The following is a 14661-nucleotide window of genomic DNA, read 5'->3' on the forward strand; positions in this document are numbered from 1 at the left end:
CGAGCTGCTGGGGCCGCGTCGGAAAATTCCCCCTTGGACGTTGCTGGAAATTTCTAAAGGTTCAGCTTCGGTTTTCCAGCCGGGGCTCAAATCGCCCGTATTTTTCCCCGGAAAACGGATGGCGTTCTGCTCCGGAGGGGCTGGAAGGGGGCTCGTCTTCATCACAAAATTGGACGAGCGTTTGCAGTTTTCTCTTTTAATCAAGAAGCTGGAAAAACGTCTGCGAAAATGCAGTTTTTCCCCTTATTTTCCCAGCCGCTCCCTCCGCGGGAAGGGCCTGATCCTACGCAGGGACCGGCAGCATCCCCGGGGCTGGGACGATTCCTCCAGCTCCCGCGCTCGGTGCCTCGTTGTGCAACGGGATTTACTTTTTTGCAATGACCGTTTTGCAAACTTTCAAACAGGATTTGTTGTTTAGTGGGGTTTCCCCCCCCCCCCAAAAAAAAATGTCTCAAATCCCCCCAAGATTGACCTGGGAGCTCCCCACCAAAGCCACCGCGCTCAGCCCCGGCCACAGCAAAACCAGGATCTTGAATTCACACCTAATGAATAAATAAAAAAAAAAATAAATCCAGTAGGAGGATTAGCCGGCTGTCAGGACCCTAGCACGTCTGTCTTTGGAATTAATGGGCGTTTAATTAAATATACTTATTAGATTAATTGCGTGTGCGAGGAAGGGAGCGGAGAGCTCTCGTCGGGCAGCTCCGTCCCTCAAAGAGGGTGCTGGGGGCTCCGACTGCCCTGTGCCCGGTGTCGCTGCCCCAAAGCGCTGTTTGCAAGAGAATAATTAATTAATAATAAATGATAACGGTCTGGAAAGGCGATGGCCACGGAGCAGATCCCCACGGTGTAAGGACAGGGCTGAGAGCCAGGAGCTCCAGCCCCTAATCCTCTCCTGACACAGATCCCTTTCTGTGCTCAGAAATACAATAAAAAAGAAATAATAATAATAATTAATAATAAAAAAAAAAGTCCCAAGCTGCCTCCCCCTGCCCGAGCAGGGTCCCCCCACCAGCACGTCCCCGGCCCCTCCGTCCCAGCCCCTTTCCACCGGAGAAATCCTACAAAAAAAGGCACCGTTGGCAGCGAGCCGGTCTCAGGGCGGGGATTTAAGCCCAGTTTTAGTTGAATTTAGTTTAAACCTGACTTTACGAGGCCGGCCCAGCCCTGATCTCCCCCCGTTCCGCTGCACGTCGGGTCTTCCCAAACCCGTCGGCAAAGCTCCGTCCGTCCCCGCCAGGGAATCGGCGTCACCGGAGGCTTCGCCGTGCGACACCGGGGATGCTCCTCTCCCAAATGGAGCCAGGAACATCCCCGATCCGCCGCGGATCCAGAGCGAAACCCGCCAAGAACCGAGCTACCAGCAGAAATGCTTATTTAAAAGGTTTATTTAACTTTTTAATTTGAGGTAAAATACTTTTTTTTTTTTCTTTCAACTTCCATAACAAAATACAGAGCTATCAGATACCCCTGGAAAAAATATGTATATTATACATATATTTCTATAACATTACATCATATATATATAATATATATATGCAAACTTTTTTTTTTTGAAGACTTTATAGAAAGTGGAACGTCTAAAGGCACTGCACAATGGAGTATTTAAAGACTACTTTACATTGGTATGTACATATACACACACGTTCAATCCCGCTCTCCGTGGACAGACAGCTCAAGCTAACCACGTCCCCGCCGTACGTGTATGCATCCATCCTAATCCCTGCTGAATCGATTCTAGTAAAGTCAAAGAACATGCCTCAGGAAAAGCGATTTTTTTTTTTTTTTTTAGAAAAAAAAATAAAATAAATGCAACTTTCTATTGGTAAATATTTTCTCCTTAAAAGCACTCTAAAAAAAAAATCAAACTTTTTTTTTTAAAACAATCTGATTACGATTATTTCAAACCAAAAGAAGAAATTCTTTTTTTTTTTTTAAACCCACCAGGATCCATAAGACAAAAAAAAAAAAAAGAGAAGAAAAAAAAAAACCAAAAAACCAACCCCCCCCCCCCAACAAGTTACTTTAAAAACAAAAACATAATTATGGAATAAATAAAAACGAGGGACAACCGAGCAACGGGCGGAACCTCCCGCAGGCGACGAGGACGACGCGATCAGCCGCCGAGGTTAATGCTTCTGGAGAGGGGCTCTTCCTCCTCCTCCTCCTCCTCCCCTGGATTTGGGGACGGTGGCCCCTGCCTGGGGCTCGTTTCAGCTCTGCAGTTCGTTAAATTCTGCCGGGCTCGTTCGCCGCCGCGGGGAGACGTGTGGCTGATCCTCCCTGCCCCGTCTTGATCCTTTGGGGGATTTCTTCCCCCCCCCCCCCCAAAAAATAAATCTTGGCTTACTGCTGGTTGTCCGATTAAAGTCTCTTTCCTACAGATTCTCTATGACTAAACAAAGCAAAAATGGTTTAAACATTAACATGCTCTTGATTAATTAATACAGGTGGACGTTGAGATTTCAACCATTTAAACTTTTGGCACATCGGAATATATATAATTTTTTTTTTGTCTTTTTTTTTTTTAATTATTTAGTATTTAAAATGTATTTATAAGCAGCCTCCTCCGAGGTTGCCGCTAGGCAATGTGAAGTCTGGGGGGGGGGGGGAGCCCCTGCCTCGCCCCGAGGTGCCCCCCTGAGCCGGCGGTGGCGGTGGGGAGGGGGGGGTCTCCTGCCCTCTCCCTTCCCCCCCCCCCCCCAGCCCCTACTTCCAGCTTCCGAAGCGGAGCCCATCGCCCGCAGCCGGTCACCGGTCCGTTGTCCTGAGAACCTGAGTCCTTTATCCCTGAACGCGGAGCTCCCGGTTTGCAGTGCAATGGCTACGAAGACAAACACCCCCTCCCTGACCCCCCCCCCCCCACCCCAAAACCGATTACAAACTTTTTAAAGCCAAACAACGGTTCAACTTTTTGTGGGTTTTTGGGTTTGGTTTGTTTTTTTTGTTTTTTTTGCCTTAAACGAAGGGCGAGAAGGGCAGCTCTGCGCCCCCCCCCCCCGCCCTCCCCAAAACGGGAGCGGCACCCGCAGGTTCCGGCACTTGGGGGGTGACGATATGCATTACTGCTGGGCAAAGGCCTCGTGTTTCTTAATTCCTGAGTTCGGGGGGGTCTGGATCGAGGGGCTCCTTCTCCCTTTCCTCCGTTCTCGGCTCCGGCCACGGAGGTAAATCCAAATTATGGCCCCCTCCACCCCCCCCCCACCCCCCCGCATCCCTCTGGGTACCACACACGGCATCTCGTTTCGGCAGAGCCCGACCGGCCCCGTCTACCTGCCTTAATAGCGTTTGCAAATAAATCTTGTGCTCACACGCGCTCCCTCCTACAACAGTTACCGAATCCTCGACCGGAGAAATCTGCCCGCGCACGCCTCTCGCCTACGAGCGCGTGAATAATCGGCCGCTCTCTGGATACAGCTCTATCCCCGCGGAGATCGGTTCTTTCCAAGCTCCTTTCAAGGAATTGTCAGGGATTCGTCCCGACGCAGCGGGAGACAAAACACGTTCCTCGGTGTAATCCGGAGCCTAAGTTAATCAGCCTAACGAGAAACGCAGCTGCATAGGGAAATAGCAGATTTATAGCGAAAATACAGCGAGATTTACACAGCCTGGGGAGACGGAGCCCGGCGGCAACGGCCGCCCCTCCGTTCCCGGAACCTCCGTCGCTTCTCCGTCATCAGGCAAAATCCAAAAACCTCCGCGAAACCCAACCTCGGCCAAACGCATCCAGCTCCCGCACAGGCAGCTTCTGTCGATAAGACCCTGCTCGCATAAAGTGTACGCGTAGTTAAGGCATGAGTCAAAGTGATAGGGGAACCAAACAAAGGAAATAAGATTTAACAAAGCTCCTGTCATTCCTCCTCTATGAACTCACCACAATCATTTCAGTGTTAATCTTCCAATCACTCCCAACTCCACCCATACAATTAGGAGGAAAAAAAAAAAAAAACCTAGGGTACATTTTAATGCGTATATTAAAGGCATTAGGTTATTTTTTTTTTTTTTTCCCACCCCACTCCCTTCCCTGAAAGGTTTTTTTTTTTTTTTTTTAATATTTTGCTCATGGCTTCTGCAGTATTTCAGAAAGGCGAAAAGGACGACTAACGTATCCTGAAGCGCTACCGAGATCCGCTCGCCGGGAACGCGGTTCCCTCTCCGGCGGCGTCCCCCGCCTCGCTGGCGCGCCGGTGATTTTTCCGAGTTGTGTCTTTCCGCGACCTTCCCCGCTCCACAGACAGTGCAATATTCCCTCGCCCCGTCCCCCAGCCCGCCCACCCCCCAAAATACGGCCAGCTTCCGAGGCTGACGCACGGCACGTCTCGAACGGGTAGGAAATCCTCTCCCACCGTTGCACCATAACAAAAAAAAAAGGGGGGGGGGGGGAAACTAGATGAATTTGGAGATTCCTGCTTCTATAAATACTAGAGCGTATATAAAATAGACCGTGTCTGGAGTTCCTCCGTCCCGGTGGAGGCCTCGACCCCACTGGAGTTCGTGCAAGGTCTGAAGCTCGCGCACAAGAGCGACCGGCTTCCCTCGCCTCTCCTAAATCAGAGCAAGACAACCGCGTCTCACCTGCAATTCAACAATGAAAACAAAGAACACAAAATCCCTAGTCTCTAGAATTACCAAACCAGGCTAGCCCCAGCCCCCCGCCCGCCCCCCGCGCTCTGCAACCTTGCTACATAAATACACAGATGTTTTCAGCACAGCTGGACTGCGAGGCTCCCCCGGGCTTTAGGTGTCGGAGGCAGCCGTGGCCGTCACGGCCTTGGGACCCGCCGCGAGGTGCGGGCTGCCCAGCGCCCCGTTCCAGTGGACGCGGCCGTTCTGGCGTTCCTCGGGGACGTCCGCCTGCCGGTCACCGTTCCAGCGGCGCTTGAGACGCAGCTTCGGAGGCATCAGGGCGTCCTCTCTCTTCTCCTGCGGCCCCGATTCTCCGGCAGCCTCTCGGGATGACTTCTCCCCGCTGCTCTCCCCTTGCTCCTGGGCTTCTTCAGCCGAGAAACCGGCCTGGCTGGGCGCCGGTGGGGCTGGGTGCCATGACGGCGCGGCTGGTCTGGCGAACACAGGGCCTTTCTCCTCTTCCAGGCCGCCTGCCGTGCCGGAGCCTTCCTCTCTCTCGCTTTTGTCTTTTCCTTTCGCCGGTGGCTCTTCGGATTCTGCCTCCTTGTCCATTGCGGGCTCGACCTTGACCCTGGGAGGAGGAGTAGCTAGCTGGGGAGCCACCGGTTCCTCGGCGCTTTCCAGTCTCTCTCTGTTTTTCCGCCCCACGGGTGGAGGCTGCAGCTTGATGGGGAACTGGGGCTGCTCCTCGAGGGGCACTTGGCACTGTAGTGGTGGCACCATGAGCGGATAGCGGGGGAAAGTCCGCGGACTCAGGTGGTAGTTGAAGACGGAGCAAGCTTGCGAATGCAGGTAGTGTTTCATTTCCTCGGGGTTAAAAGAGAAGCAGCTGCTACCTGTGAAGGGGCTGAGGCCCGGAGAGGGGCTGTAGGAGAACAGGGTGGGAGTCAGGGACAACGCAGGAGAGATCGGGACGTTCAGGACCCCGCCGCGCCCCGGCAGAGGGGACACGGCAAAGGGGCTGTGAGGATCCGGGTAGATCCCGGGTCTGGTGAAGAGAGGGAGCATGATATCGGGCTTGCGCTTCTGGTGGTTGACGCTACCAGCGCCCACGGCGTTGCGCGAGGCCATGAGATCCACGCCACGGCGCCAATCCGAGGAGCCGTCCTCCAGCTCCGGCATGTCCGGCTTCCTCTCGCCGCCGTCACCCAACGCTTCTGGGTTGGATGGGACCAGGGACCCACCGGAGAACCGACCGGGCTGGGCATCTTCGGTGGGAGAGTGGCTGTCCAGCGGTGGGAAATGGAAGCGGGACGAAGCCGTGGGGACAGGAGGAGCGCTCTGCGGCACAACACCTGGGACAGAGGGGGGGAAAGAGAAAGAGTACGGGAGAGAGTTAAGAGCGCGGTTGCTGAGGGAGTTAAATCACAGGTAAAGAGCTGCTTTTCGGGCTGCACCCGCAGGCGTTTGGAAGAGCAACACAAAAAAACCCGCGCGCTATCAACAAGGCAACAGACGATTAGATGGGAGGTGCCTTTCCCATCTGCTCCCTTCCCCTGCGTAGCTTCAGTCTCCTCTGCCCACCTCAAAACCTCGCCACTGCTGGGGATGAATCTTCTCCTCTCTCCGCCCCAGCTGAGGTTTCGTGAACCTCCAGCGCCACTGAAGTAACTTCCACTTTCAGACGCCCTCCCCTGACCTCCTCGCTCTGGTTTAACCAGAAAATGTCTCGATGACGGTGCGTTAGGAGCACGGTTAAGCAATCGCGCTCTAATGCCACCGGCAGAAGCGCTGCTGGTAAACCTCAAGCTCTGGGGGCTGACTGAAAGTCACTGATTTGTGCTTTTCTGGGAAGACATCTTCTCTCCGACGTTCCTGCCAGTAACGCTGCCAGCTCTCGCTGGCTCCTCTTCCACCGCCGTGCCTACGGAGCCGCCTTGTCTACGACTTACTCTTGCCGTAACAAGCCGTACGGAGGCAAATTCTTCCACCTGCTTTCTCACCTCCACAACACGCCCGTCGATTCTTCCTTCCCTTCAAAACTGCGTTGAGGGAGAGTCGAGAGAAGAAACCTGATTCCAGCGCCCCAAACAGGTTTGATATCCCAACCCCCATCCCAGCCAGAAGGAAAGAAAACAGGTTGTAATTAGACAAGTGCATTCCAGTTCTCCAAACTTCTTTTTTTAAATGCATGCCCCAGAGATAGGAGGGAGTGGCTGCAAACAGGGAAAAGGAACAGCAGTGAGCAATATTGAGCTGGAACTGCCCAGACTCGTTGCTGCAAGTAATTATAGATTTGCAGCGCAGCTTCGTACTACGTCTTACACCCCCGTGCTTTGGCTAAGGCCTCCTGGAGAATACATTTCCTTCTCCCCGCTGCCATGAAGGCAGCGTGTCCCACACAGGTGAAGCAGAACACCTTTATGAATATTTCCATCCTCCCGACCCCGTTTCGGGGTTACTGTTTGCTTAGAAGACAATGCCTTGAAATCGCCTTCGTGTTTGCGCCCGGCTGGGACTCCCCAGGGGCGGGGAGGGATGCAGGTTGCTTCGGCTGCCAAGATCGACAAGCAGTCACCACCGTACGTAGGCACAAGCTACACGAGCACCGATGAGAAATACTCTTGCCCACACGTAACCTGTTTTTCTCAGCCGCCGGGGTTTCAGAGTCAACATTCAATCCCCACTTTCCCCTGCTCTCTCCCTGCTAGACAAATCTTCAAGGCTTCCCCTGGGGCACTCTTCAGGAGGTGAGAACTAAGTGCTGTGAGAAAGGCTGGTTCAGGCGCCTCTGTGTTCACATTTTCTTTGCCGCGGAGAGTTTGCAGTCTCAGGCCTCGCTGTAATGACTTCCAGAAGGGTTTTGCTGCCTTTTTTTTTTTTTTTGATGGTCTCGACGGCCACTAATTTCACTGGTTGCGTGGTGGCTGTGCAGTTACAGAGGCGATCACTCCAGCTGTAGAAATCTAGCTACGAGGGGGACTTAACTCCAGCAAAAAAAGGTCTTGCGAACAAAGGACCCTCTTCCAGAGAAGCCACGGCAGTTCAGCCGACTCTGGGACAAACCCAGAGCGAACTCCCGCTCCTGGCAAAAGACTCAAAGGCCTTTTAGGACGAGAAGGGAACAATTACGCTCCGTTCCCAACCTCTTTTTTGTTATCCTGAATGTCAGCACGCCGTTCTGCCGCAGGGAGAATCGAGAAATACCTGTGATTTTAGTCAAACTCAGACGAGTTCCTACTCTTCTCTGGAAACCGCTCTGCGCTCGCTATTACGTTCCTCTGAAGTCTAGATGGAAGCTGGTCAGGAAAAGTTCCTTTTGATATGAAAGGAGCAGAACTGAAGCAAACAAGGGGCTTTTGCAGAAGCAGGGAGGAGAGCAAACTGCTCTTAAGCTGCGAACTCGCTGATAGCGCTGACATGCATGCCTCGCCATGCGTCTCTAAGCTCCTTGTCGAGAAGGGTCACATTTATATGGCACCATAAACTTACGTTACGAGCATGTGAGCGAGGCAAGGTCCCTGTGACAACTAAAACCCTCTTATCCCAAGGCCACCCACCCCCCCCGCCCCCGGCAGCAAAGCAAAGCAAAGCCATAAAGAGAGTCCAACAAGCAAGCTCAAATAGGAAACCAAAATGCCTCCAGTCTGCCCCAAAGACAACCACAGATGCGTCTGCGACAAAACCCGAGGGAAAGAGCGCTCCAGATAAGGCTTTATCAGCGTCCAGACATTCCCACCGCAGCAGCGCTGATTGCTCCGGCACTCTTTCAAGCAGAGATGACTGATAGGGAATCCGCAGAGGCTGCGGGGTCGGGCCCGGCCCCGTTCCACACGCCAGGAGCGGGGATAGTTAAAAGAAGCAGCCCCAGACTCGCACTCACCATTAGGCCGAATGTTAATGAACGGGTAGTTGGGCATCACCAGCTTGTTGAAGTTGAACTTGTAGGTAAATCTTTTGCCTTTCGTCTTGTGGAGAATCCTCTTGTTGTAATAGTATCTGTTAACGAAAGGGAGAGATCGATGAAAGCAGGTGGTGATCTGTTTTTAAAGGTCTCATTTCTTTCGGCGCCATCAACATCCATCTACAAAAATGAAGCTGCCCAGAGAATTTACGTTATTAATACCAGAAAACATTAGTAGATCGGGAAGTTTCCAAATGACACCCGCTCCTTTTACAACACATCTTTAGCAGCAGGTCTCAAACCATTTTACAGGTCATCACGTTCCTTAGAACATGTGGGAAAAGGCGAGATCCTGAAGGGAAATGAAAGCGGAGCCACAGGCCAAGCCCGTACACGCTGTTGTCGCCTCTGTCCAAACTGGGACCAATGCTATGAGCTGGGGGGGGGTCTCGCACAAGCAGCCCGCGTGGCGCTGGCACTGCCCCCCTATTCCGATCCACGCAAGCGCCCCGCAGCCAGCGAGACACACACGGTCGCTCCGCGTGGGCTGTGACTGCCGGGGGACCGTTACAGAACCCAGGACACGAGGGGAAAAACTGAGGTGAACCCGTGCCAAGACACGGAACCTGAAAGGGGGAAAACGCGTACCTGGGCCGAACAAAACTCGGCGCAACGACGGAGCTGAGCAAAAGGGACCGAATTACCCAGATAATCCCTGCTGCAGCCTCCTCCCCGCTTACACCACCACCACTGTTTGTCCTCGGCCTCCTAATACTGGTGTACAAACAAAGGTGTTACACGCGGCTCATCGCCACCGTTCCCCGTAGTTAGGAGGTGGGTTAACACACGCTGCCTGTTGCCACAGCGCGCACCAAACAAAACGGGGCCGGCTCCGAGCAGGAGGGAGGAAGGAGCCGTAGCAGCTGCCGATACCCGCAGCGTTCCTGACCTGCTGCTGTCACGCTCGGCATCAAGATGCCAAGACATGATCGGTGTTGGCAGGTCGAGGCTATTTTCCACTCCCATGCACCAATTACAGCCTTGGTACCATTCAATTTATTGTTTCCTTCCTGTTCCAGTACGAGACTCTTGTATTTGCTGCCTTGTTTGTCTTTGTCAGCTCCACCCAGGAGGTATCAGAGGGCGTAAGGCAGCGAAGTCCACATTACAGACTGATAATGCCAGAACCTGTCAGGAAACCCGGCCACTCCTGCAGGTGACAGGCTTGAAATGGTGAAATACTTCAGAGGGTCGTGCTAGTTTTGCACTGTCTGACTGCGAAATATATGGCGATAACCCCCAAAAACCCCGACAAATGCTACGGAAAGAGTCTACATATAAGAGGGCAAAGTTGTAGCAGAGGCTTTGGAGCTGTTAAGTGCGAAGTGAGGAACGCTCAGCCCCTGTCTTACGCAAAGGGACGCTGGTGACCAGAAAATTCCTTAACACCACCCAAATTTGTGTCATCGGGGCTCGGGAAACAGCCTCAGTCTCGCCTTGGGACTGACACCAAACCTCTGTCTCGCACAGATTTAGCGCTAAAGAGGCAAGTACAAATTATGTTAGAAAGGGGAGTTGCTTTCTCTGAAACGGTACCCTTGATGGTGTGATAATAGAGTAACACCTCTGGTTTCCTCCCACACCTTCATTGCTCAAGCCGGCAGCGCAATGGAAGCTGAGAAAAGAGACAGAAAAGCTCCCCGGAAGGAAGCCATCCTGATAATGACAACCTGAACTAGAGGTACAAATTTACACCGTGACGCAGAAGACGGCGTGGTGAAGCAGGGACACCCTCCCCTGTCTCTAATCACGCCCAGGTACAGTCAGACCTACCCCAGGCATCTCAGTACTCAAAATTTGATACAAACCTCCCAGAAACGCAGGTGCCGCCGAACCAGGGACTCAGTACCTACAAATCGGTTACTCAAACGAGGCAGGGAAGGACGGAAGGAGGGTTCGTTACCAGCCCCTCACCTCCACAGACACTTCTGCTCACCTGAGAGCCCGGCTCAGCTTGTCGTAGTTCATCTGGGGTTTGCATTTCCTCCGACCCCACAGCCGGGCCACTTCGTCAGGGTCCTTGATGACGAACTCCCCGTACTCGCCCTGCTGCCAGGCGATGACATGGCGGAACTCCTCCTTCTGCAGCAGCTCCAGGATGAAATGCCATAACTGGATCTGCCGGGAGCCGGGGCTGGACTCGGTCTTGTAAGCCCACTCTGGGAAATGATAACCTTGGAAAGGGCCAAAAAGAGGGAAAAAATAAAAATAATTCATTCGAGACAGCGACGGGAGCTCACAACTGCCAAGCTCTACCGCGTATTTATCGTGTTTTCTCCCGAGCGAGACCACAAAGCATCGCTGTGGAGCAGCGTGGAAGCGGAAAAACCCGGCTCTCCTACTCTAGCTGCTCGTTTTCCTACTCCTTTCAGCCCCCTCTCCTTGGAGAATCCCCAACCACCACCAAAAGATGGTAAAACCCAAAGGGATATAAGCGTGAGAAGCAGTGGAAAGGAGCCCAAGAGCTTTAGACATCGCTACAATTTGGACTCCAGGTGGCTGAAATAAGGCAAATAATCCAGATTTGAGCATTTGGTGCACTGATGTTGAGGGGGGGGGGGGGGCGAGGGCGGAGAGCTCTCGGCGACTCCAACTCCCCCTTATTTCAGAGCGCGGCAGCCCGCTCCAGCTTCAACTGCGCCGGCAGATGTTTCTGTGCGACTGCCAAGTTCGGCTTTCTCAGAATAGTTTCCCAGCACAACTGCTAACGCGAGGTGGTTTTTTTTTTTTTTTTTTTTTTTGATTCCAAATCATCGTAGCCACAATTTCAGGCTCCGGCAGCGTGGAAGAAGTCGCATCACACTCCAACGCCACCCACACCACTATCGCTGCGACAGAGACAAAACCAGGCACGAGCTGTACCAGACTGGAGAGGATCCACCTTAGAGATCCCAAATCCTTACAAATAAAACATCTCCGGGAAGATTTATTTACATATTAAACCCGGTGCTCTTAAAAACTCGCTGGCAGCTCATCGAGCAGACGCCTGATCGATCCCTCACTCACACGCGGCTTTTGCCCACGTACGAGAGCTTTTGGGAGAGGTGGAATTAATCCCTCCTGAGCTCCTTTATCCTGGGAAAAGAATTCGTAACAGCTGAACAACTCAGCCTTTAAACTTCCTTACCTCCTCCTCCTTCTGGCTTATCCACAATGCTGCACCCTGCTTTCATTTTCTTCCCTCCTGCTGACTGTGAAACAGAAGGAAATCGGCATCAACGACATCCACACGCCATTATCTCGGGCGGCACTTGGAATTTCTCCGGCGAGGCCACCTCGAGCCGTAACCCTGCCCGTCCCCAGAGACGCTACCGGGGATCTCCCCACCCGGAATCATCCCCGCGTCCGTCTTTCCACCCCGTCGCGCAAAAAAAAAAAAAAAAAAAAAAAAAAAAGCCGGCGTTTAATCCCTGCCTTGCCGTTAAAGCCCGCGAACGAAAAACGCGGCGGGGCCGTCAGACAGACAAAACAAGCCAAACACAGTTTGTCTTCTGTTACTAGACGGGTTCTGCTGCCAAAATACACAAGCTGCTGAGCTCGCCCAGATGTACCAGCGAGGGAAAAGGAGGAGGGGGGGGGGAATAAAATCCCGGCTCCCGATCCCGGTCGGAGCAGGCACATCTGATTCCAATCGCTTTAGGTGGGCTCGGCTCGAAGTGAAACCTGCCAGCGCCTCGGAAACCGAGCGTTGATATCCCCCCCCTCCACCAAAGGAAAACGGGCTCCGGGGAGCAAAAGCAGCGATGGCCGCTGGCTCCGGGCCCCCCCACCCCACCCCGGTGGCCAGACGAACCCTCCACCCCCGGGAGGAACCGTCCCCGCTCCGTTCCCGCCGGGCTTTCCTGCTTTCAAACGTTCAAAGTATGTAAATGGCTGCCAGGAGGAGACGAGGCGCCGCGGCGGCGGCCGCCGGGCCCGGGTTCCCGTTACAGCCCCGGCCGCCGCCTCTGCTCCCTGCCGCCGGCCTGCCCCAGCCTGCCCGCCGCTCCCTCCCCTGCCCCGGGCGGGGCAGCGACGGCACCGCCACCCCCCTCCGCGGATGGGGGAGCCCCGGGAAGGGCCCGGACCGGGGCCGCCGCCGCCTCCTCCTCCCCGTCGCCGCTAACCCCTCCTTCCCCCCGCCGGGCCCCTCCCGGTTACCGGGTCCATCTTCCCCACGGCAATCGGGAACCGTACGCCCACACCGGCCTCCTACGTACCGAGGCGCCTGGTTACCGGCAGGGTCCCCCGCTACGGCTCCCCGTACACCGTTCCCGCAGCCCCCCCCCGCGTCCAGCGCACCCCGGTAACCGGGGGCTCCCCGTTTACACCCCCCCGAGGCCTCTAATAGTCGCCCCCCCCCGCCATCCCCAGCATCACCGCCAAAGGCCTCCGGTAGCCGGACCCGCCGCGGCCTTCGCCTCACCGAGGGCCTCCCGGTTCCCGCCCCCCCCCCCCGCCCGGCTCCGGTAACCGGCCCCCTCGGCCCGCCTCCCCCCCCTCGCCAGCAGCCGGTTTCGCGACCCCCATCGCGACCGAGCCTGCGCGTACGGGGCGGCTCCGCCGCAGACGACGGTGACGGCGACTCGACCGCGCCCGGCACCGGGACCCACCTGCGGGGGCGGCGCGGGCCGGGCCGGGCCGGGTCCGGCGGTTGAAGCGGGTGCGGTGGGGCGGCGGAGCGCGCCCGGGCCGCGGTGCCGATGCGGGGTACGCGCCGCTCGCCTCGCTGCTGCCGCCGCCGCTGCCTCCCCCGCACGGCCACCGGAACCGGAACCGCCGCCACCGCCCACACACTTCCGGGCACGCTCCCACGCGCTTCCGCTTCCGGCCCCGGGCTGGCGGGAGCGCGCACGTACGGCCCCGCCTCCCCGCCCCACCCCGGCGCTGCGACGGGTGGCGGCGAGGGACAAACCGCGGTGGAAAGCGAAGGGCCCCGCGGGCGGGAAGGGTCCGGCCGGGCCGGGATCCAGCTGTGCGGGGATCCAGCTGTGCAGGCATCCAGCTGTGCGGGATCCAGCTGTGCGGGGCCCTGCTCTGTGGGGATCCAGCTGTGTGGGGATCCAGCTGTGCAGCGATCCAGCTGTGCAGGGATCCTGCTATATGGGCATCCAGCTGTGTGGGGATCCAGCTGTGGGGGGTCCTGCTATATGGGGGTCCTGCTATATGGGGGTCCAGCTGTTCCGGGGGTCCAGCTGTTCCGGGGTCCAGCTGTGCGGGGATCCAGCTGTGCGGGGATCCAGCTGTTTGGGCCCCAGCTGTGCAGGGATCTGATCCAGCTTTGTGGAGATCCAGCTGTTTAGGGGTCCAGCTGTTCAGGGATCCAGCTGTGCAGGGACACTGCTATATGGGGATCCAGCTGTGCAGGGATCCAGCTGTGCGGGATCCAGGTGTGCAGGGTCCTGCTCTGTGGGGATCCAGCTGTGTGGGGATCCAGCTGTGCAGCGATCCAGCTGTGCAGGGATCCTGCTATATGGGCATCCAGCTGTGTGGGGATCCAGCTGTGCGGGGTCCTGCTATATGGGGGTCCTGCTATATGGGGGTCCAGCTGTTCCGGGGGTCCAGCTGTTCCGGGGTCCAGCTGTGCGGGGATCCAGCTGTTTGGGCCCCAGCTGTGCAGGGATCTGATCCAGCTTTGTGGAGATCCAGCTGTTTAGGGGTCCAGCTGTTCAGGGATCCAGCTGTGCAGGGACACTGCTATATGGGGATCCAGCTGTGCAGGGATCCAGCTGTGCGGGATCCAGGTGTGCAGGGTCCTGCTCTGTGGGGATCCAGCTGTGTGGGGATCCAGCTGTGCAGCGATCCAGCTGTGCAGGGATCCTGCTATATGGGCATCCAGCTGTGTGGGGATCCAGCTGTGCGGGGTCCTGCTATATGGGGGTCCTGCTATATGGGGGTCCTGCTATATGGGGGTCCAGCTGTTCCAGGGGTCCAGCTGTTCCGGGGTCCAGCTGTGCGGGGATCCAGCTGTGCGGGGATCCAGCTGTTTGGGCCCCAGCTGTGCGGGGATCTGATCCAGCTTTGTGGAGATCCAGCTGTTCAGGGGTCCAGCTGTTCAGGGATCCAGCTGTGCAGGGACACTGCTATATGGGGATCCAGCTGTGCAGGGATCCAGCTGTGCGGGGTCCTGCTATATGGGGATCCAGCTGTGC

The 14661-nt window shown here is 55.8% G+C and overlaps 1 protein-coding gene across 1 annotated transcript; it reads right to left on the reverse strand.

Annotated features, from left to right (window-relative positions):
- Window positions 1-1376: 1376 nt before the first annotated feature.
- LOC129197786 (ETS translocation variant 3-like) lies at window positions 1377-13304 on the reverse strand. Its single transcript, XM_054806525.1, has 5 exons — window positions 13123-13304; window positions 11658-11721; window positions 10467-10704; window positions 8450-8565; window positions 1377-5921 (listed from the first exon to the last, which is right to left on the reverse strand). The coding sequence occupies exons 2-5, from the start codon at window positions 11701-11703 to the stop codon at window positions 4738-4740; spliced, it is 1584 nt and encodes a 527-aa protein (XP_054662500.1). The 5' UTR covers window positions 11704-11721; window positions 13123-13304; the 3' UTR covers window positions 1377-4737.
- Between the last annotated feature and the right edge of the window lie 1357 nt (window positions 13305-14661).

The sequence above is a fragment of the Grus americana genome, chromosome 29 (genome assembly GCF_028858705.1).
Source record: "Grus americana isolate bGruAme1 chromosome 29, bGruAme1.mat, whole genome shotgun sequence".
Lineage (NCBI taxonomy): Eukaryota > Metazoa > Chordata > Aves > Gruiformes > Gruidae > Grus > Grus americana.

Coding starts and splice junctions, on each gene's coding strand:
- LOC129197786 (XM_054806525.1), bottom strand. CDS start 11,703: ATGAAAGCAGGGTGCAGCATTGTGGATAAGCCAGAAGGAGGAGGAG. Junction 10,705..11,657: donor TAAGCCAGAAGGAGGAGGAG/GTAAGGAAGTTT, acceptor GCCCTTTCCAAG/GTTATCATTTCCCAGAGTGG. Junction 8,566..10,466: donor AAGCTGAGCCGGGCTCTCAG/GTGAGCAGAAGT, acceptor TTTCGTTAACAG/ATACTATTACAACAAGAGGA.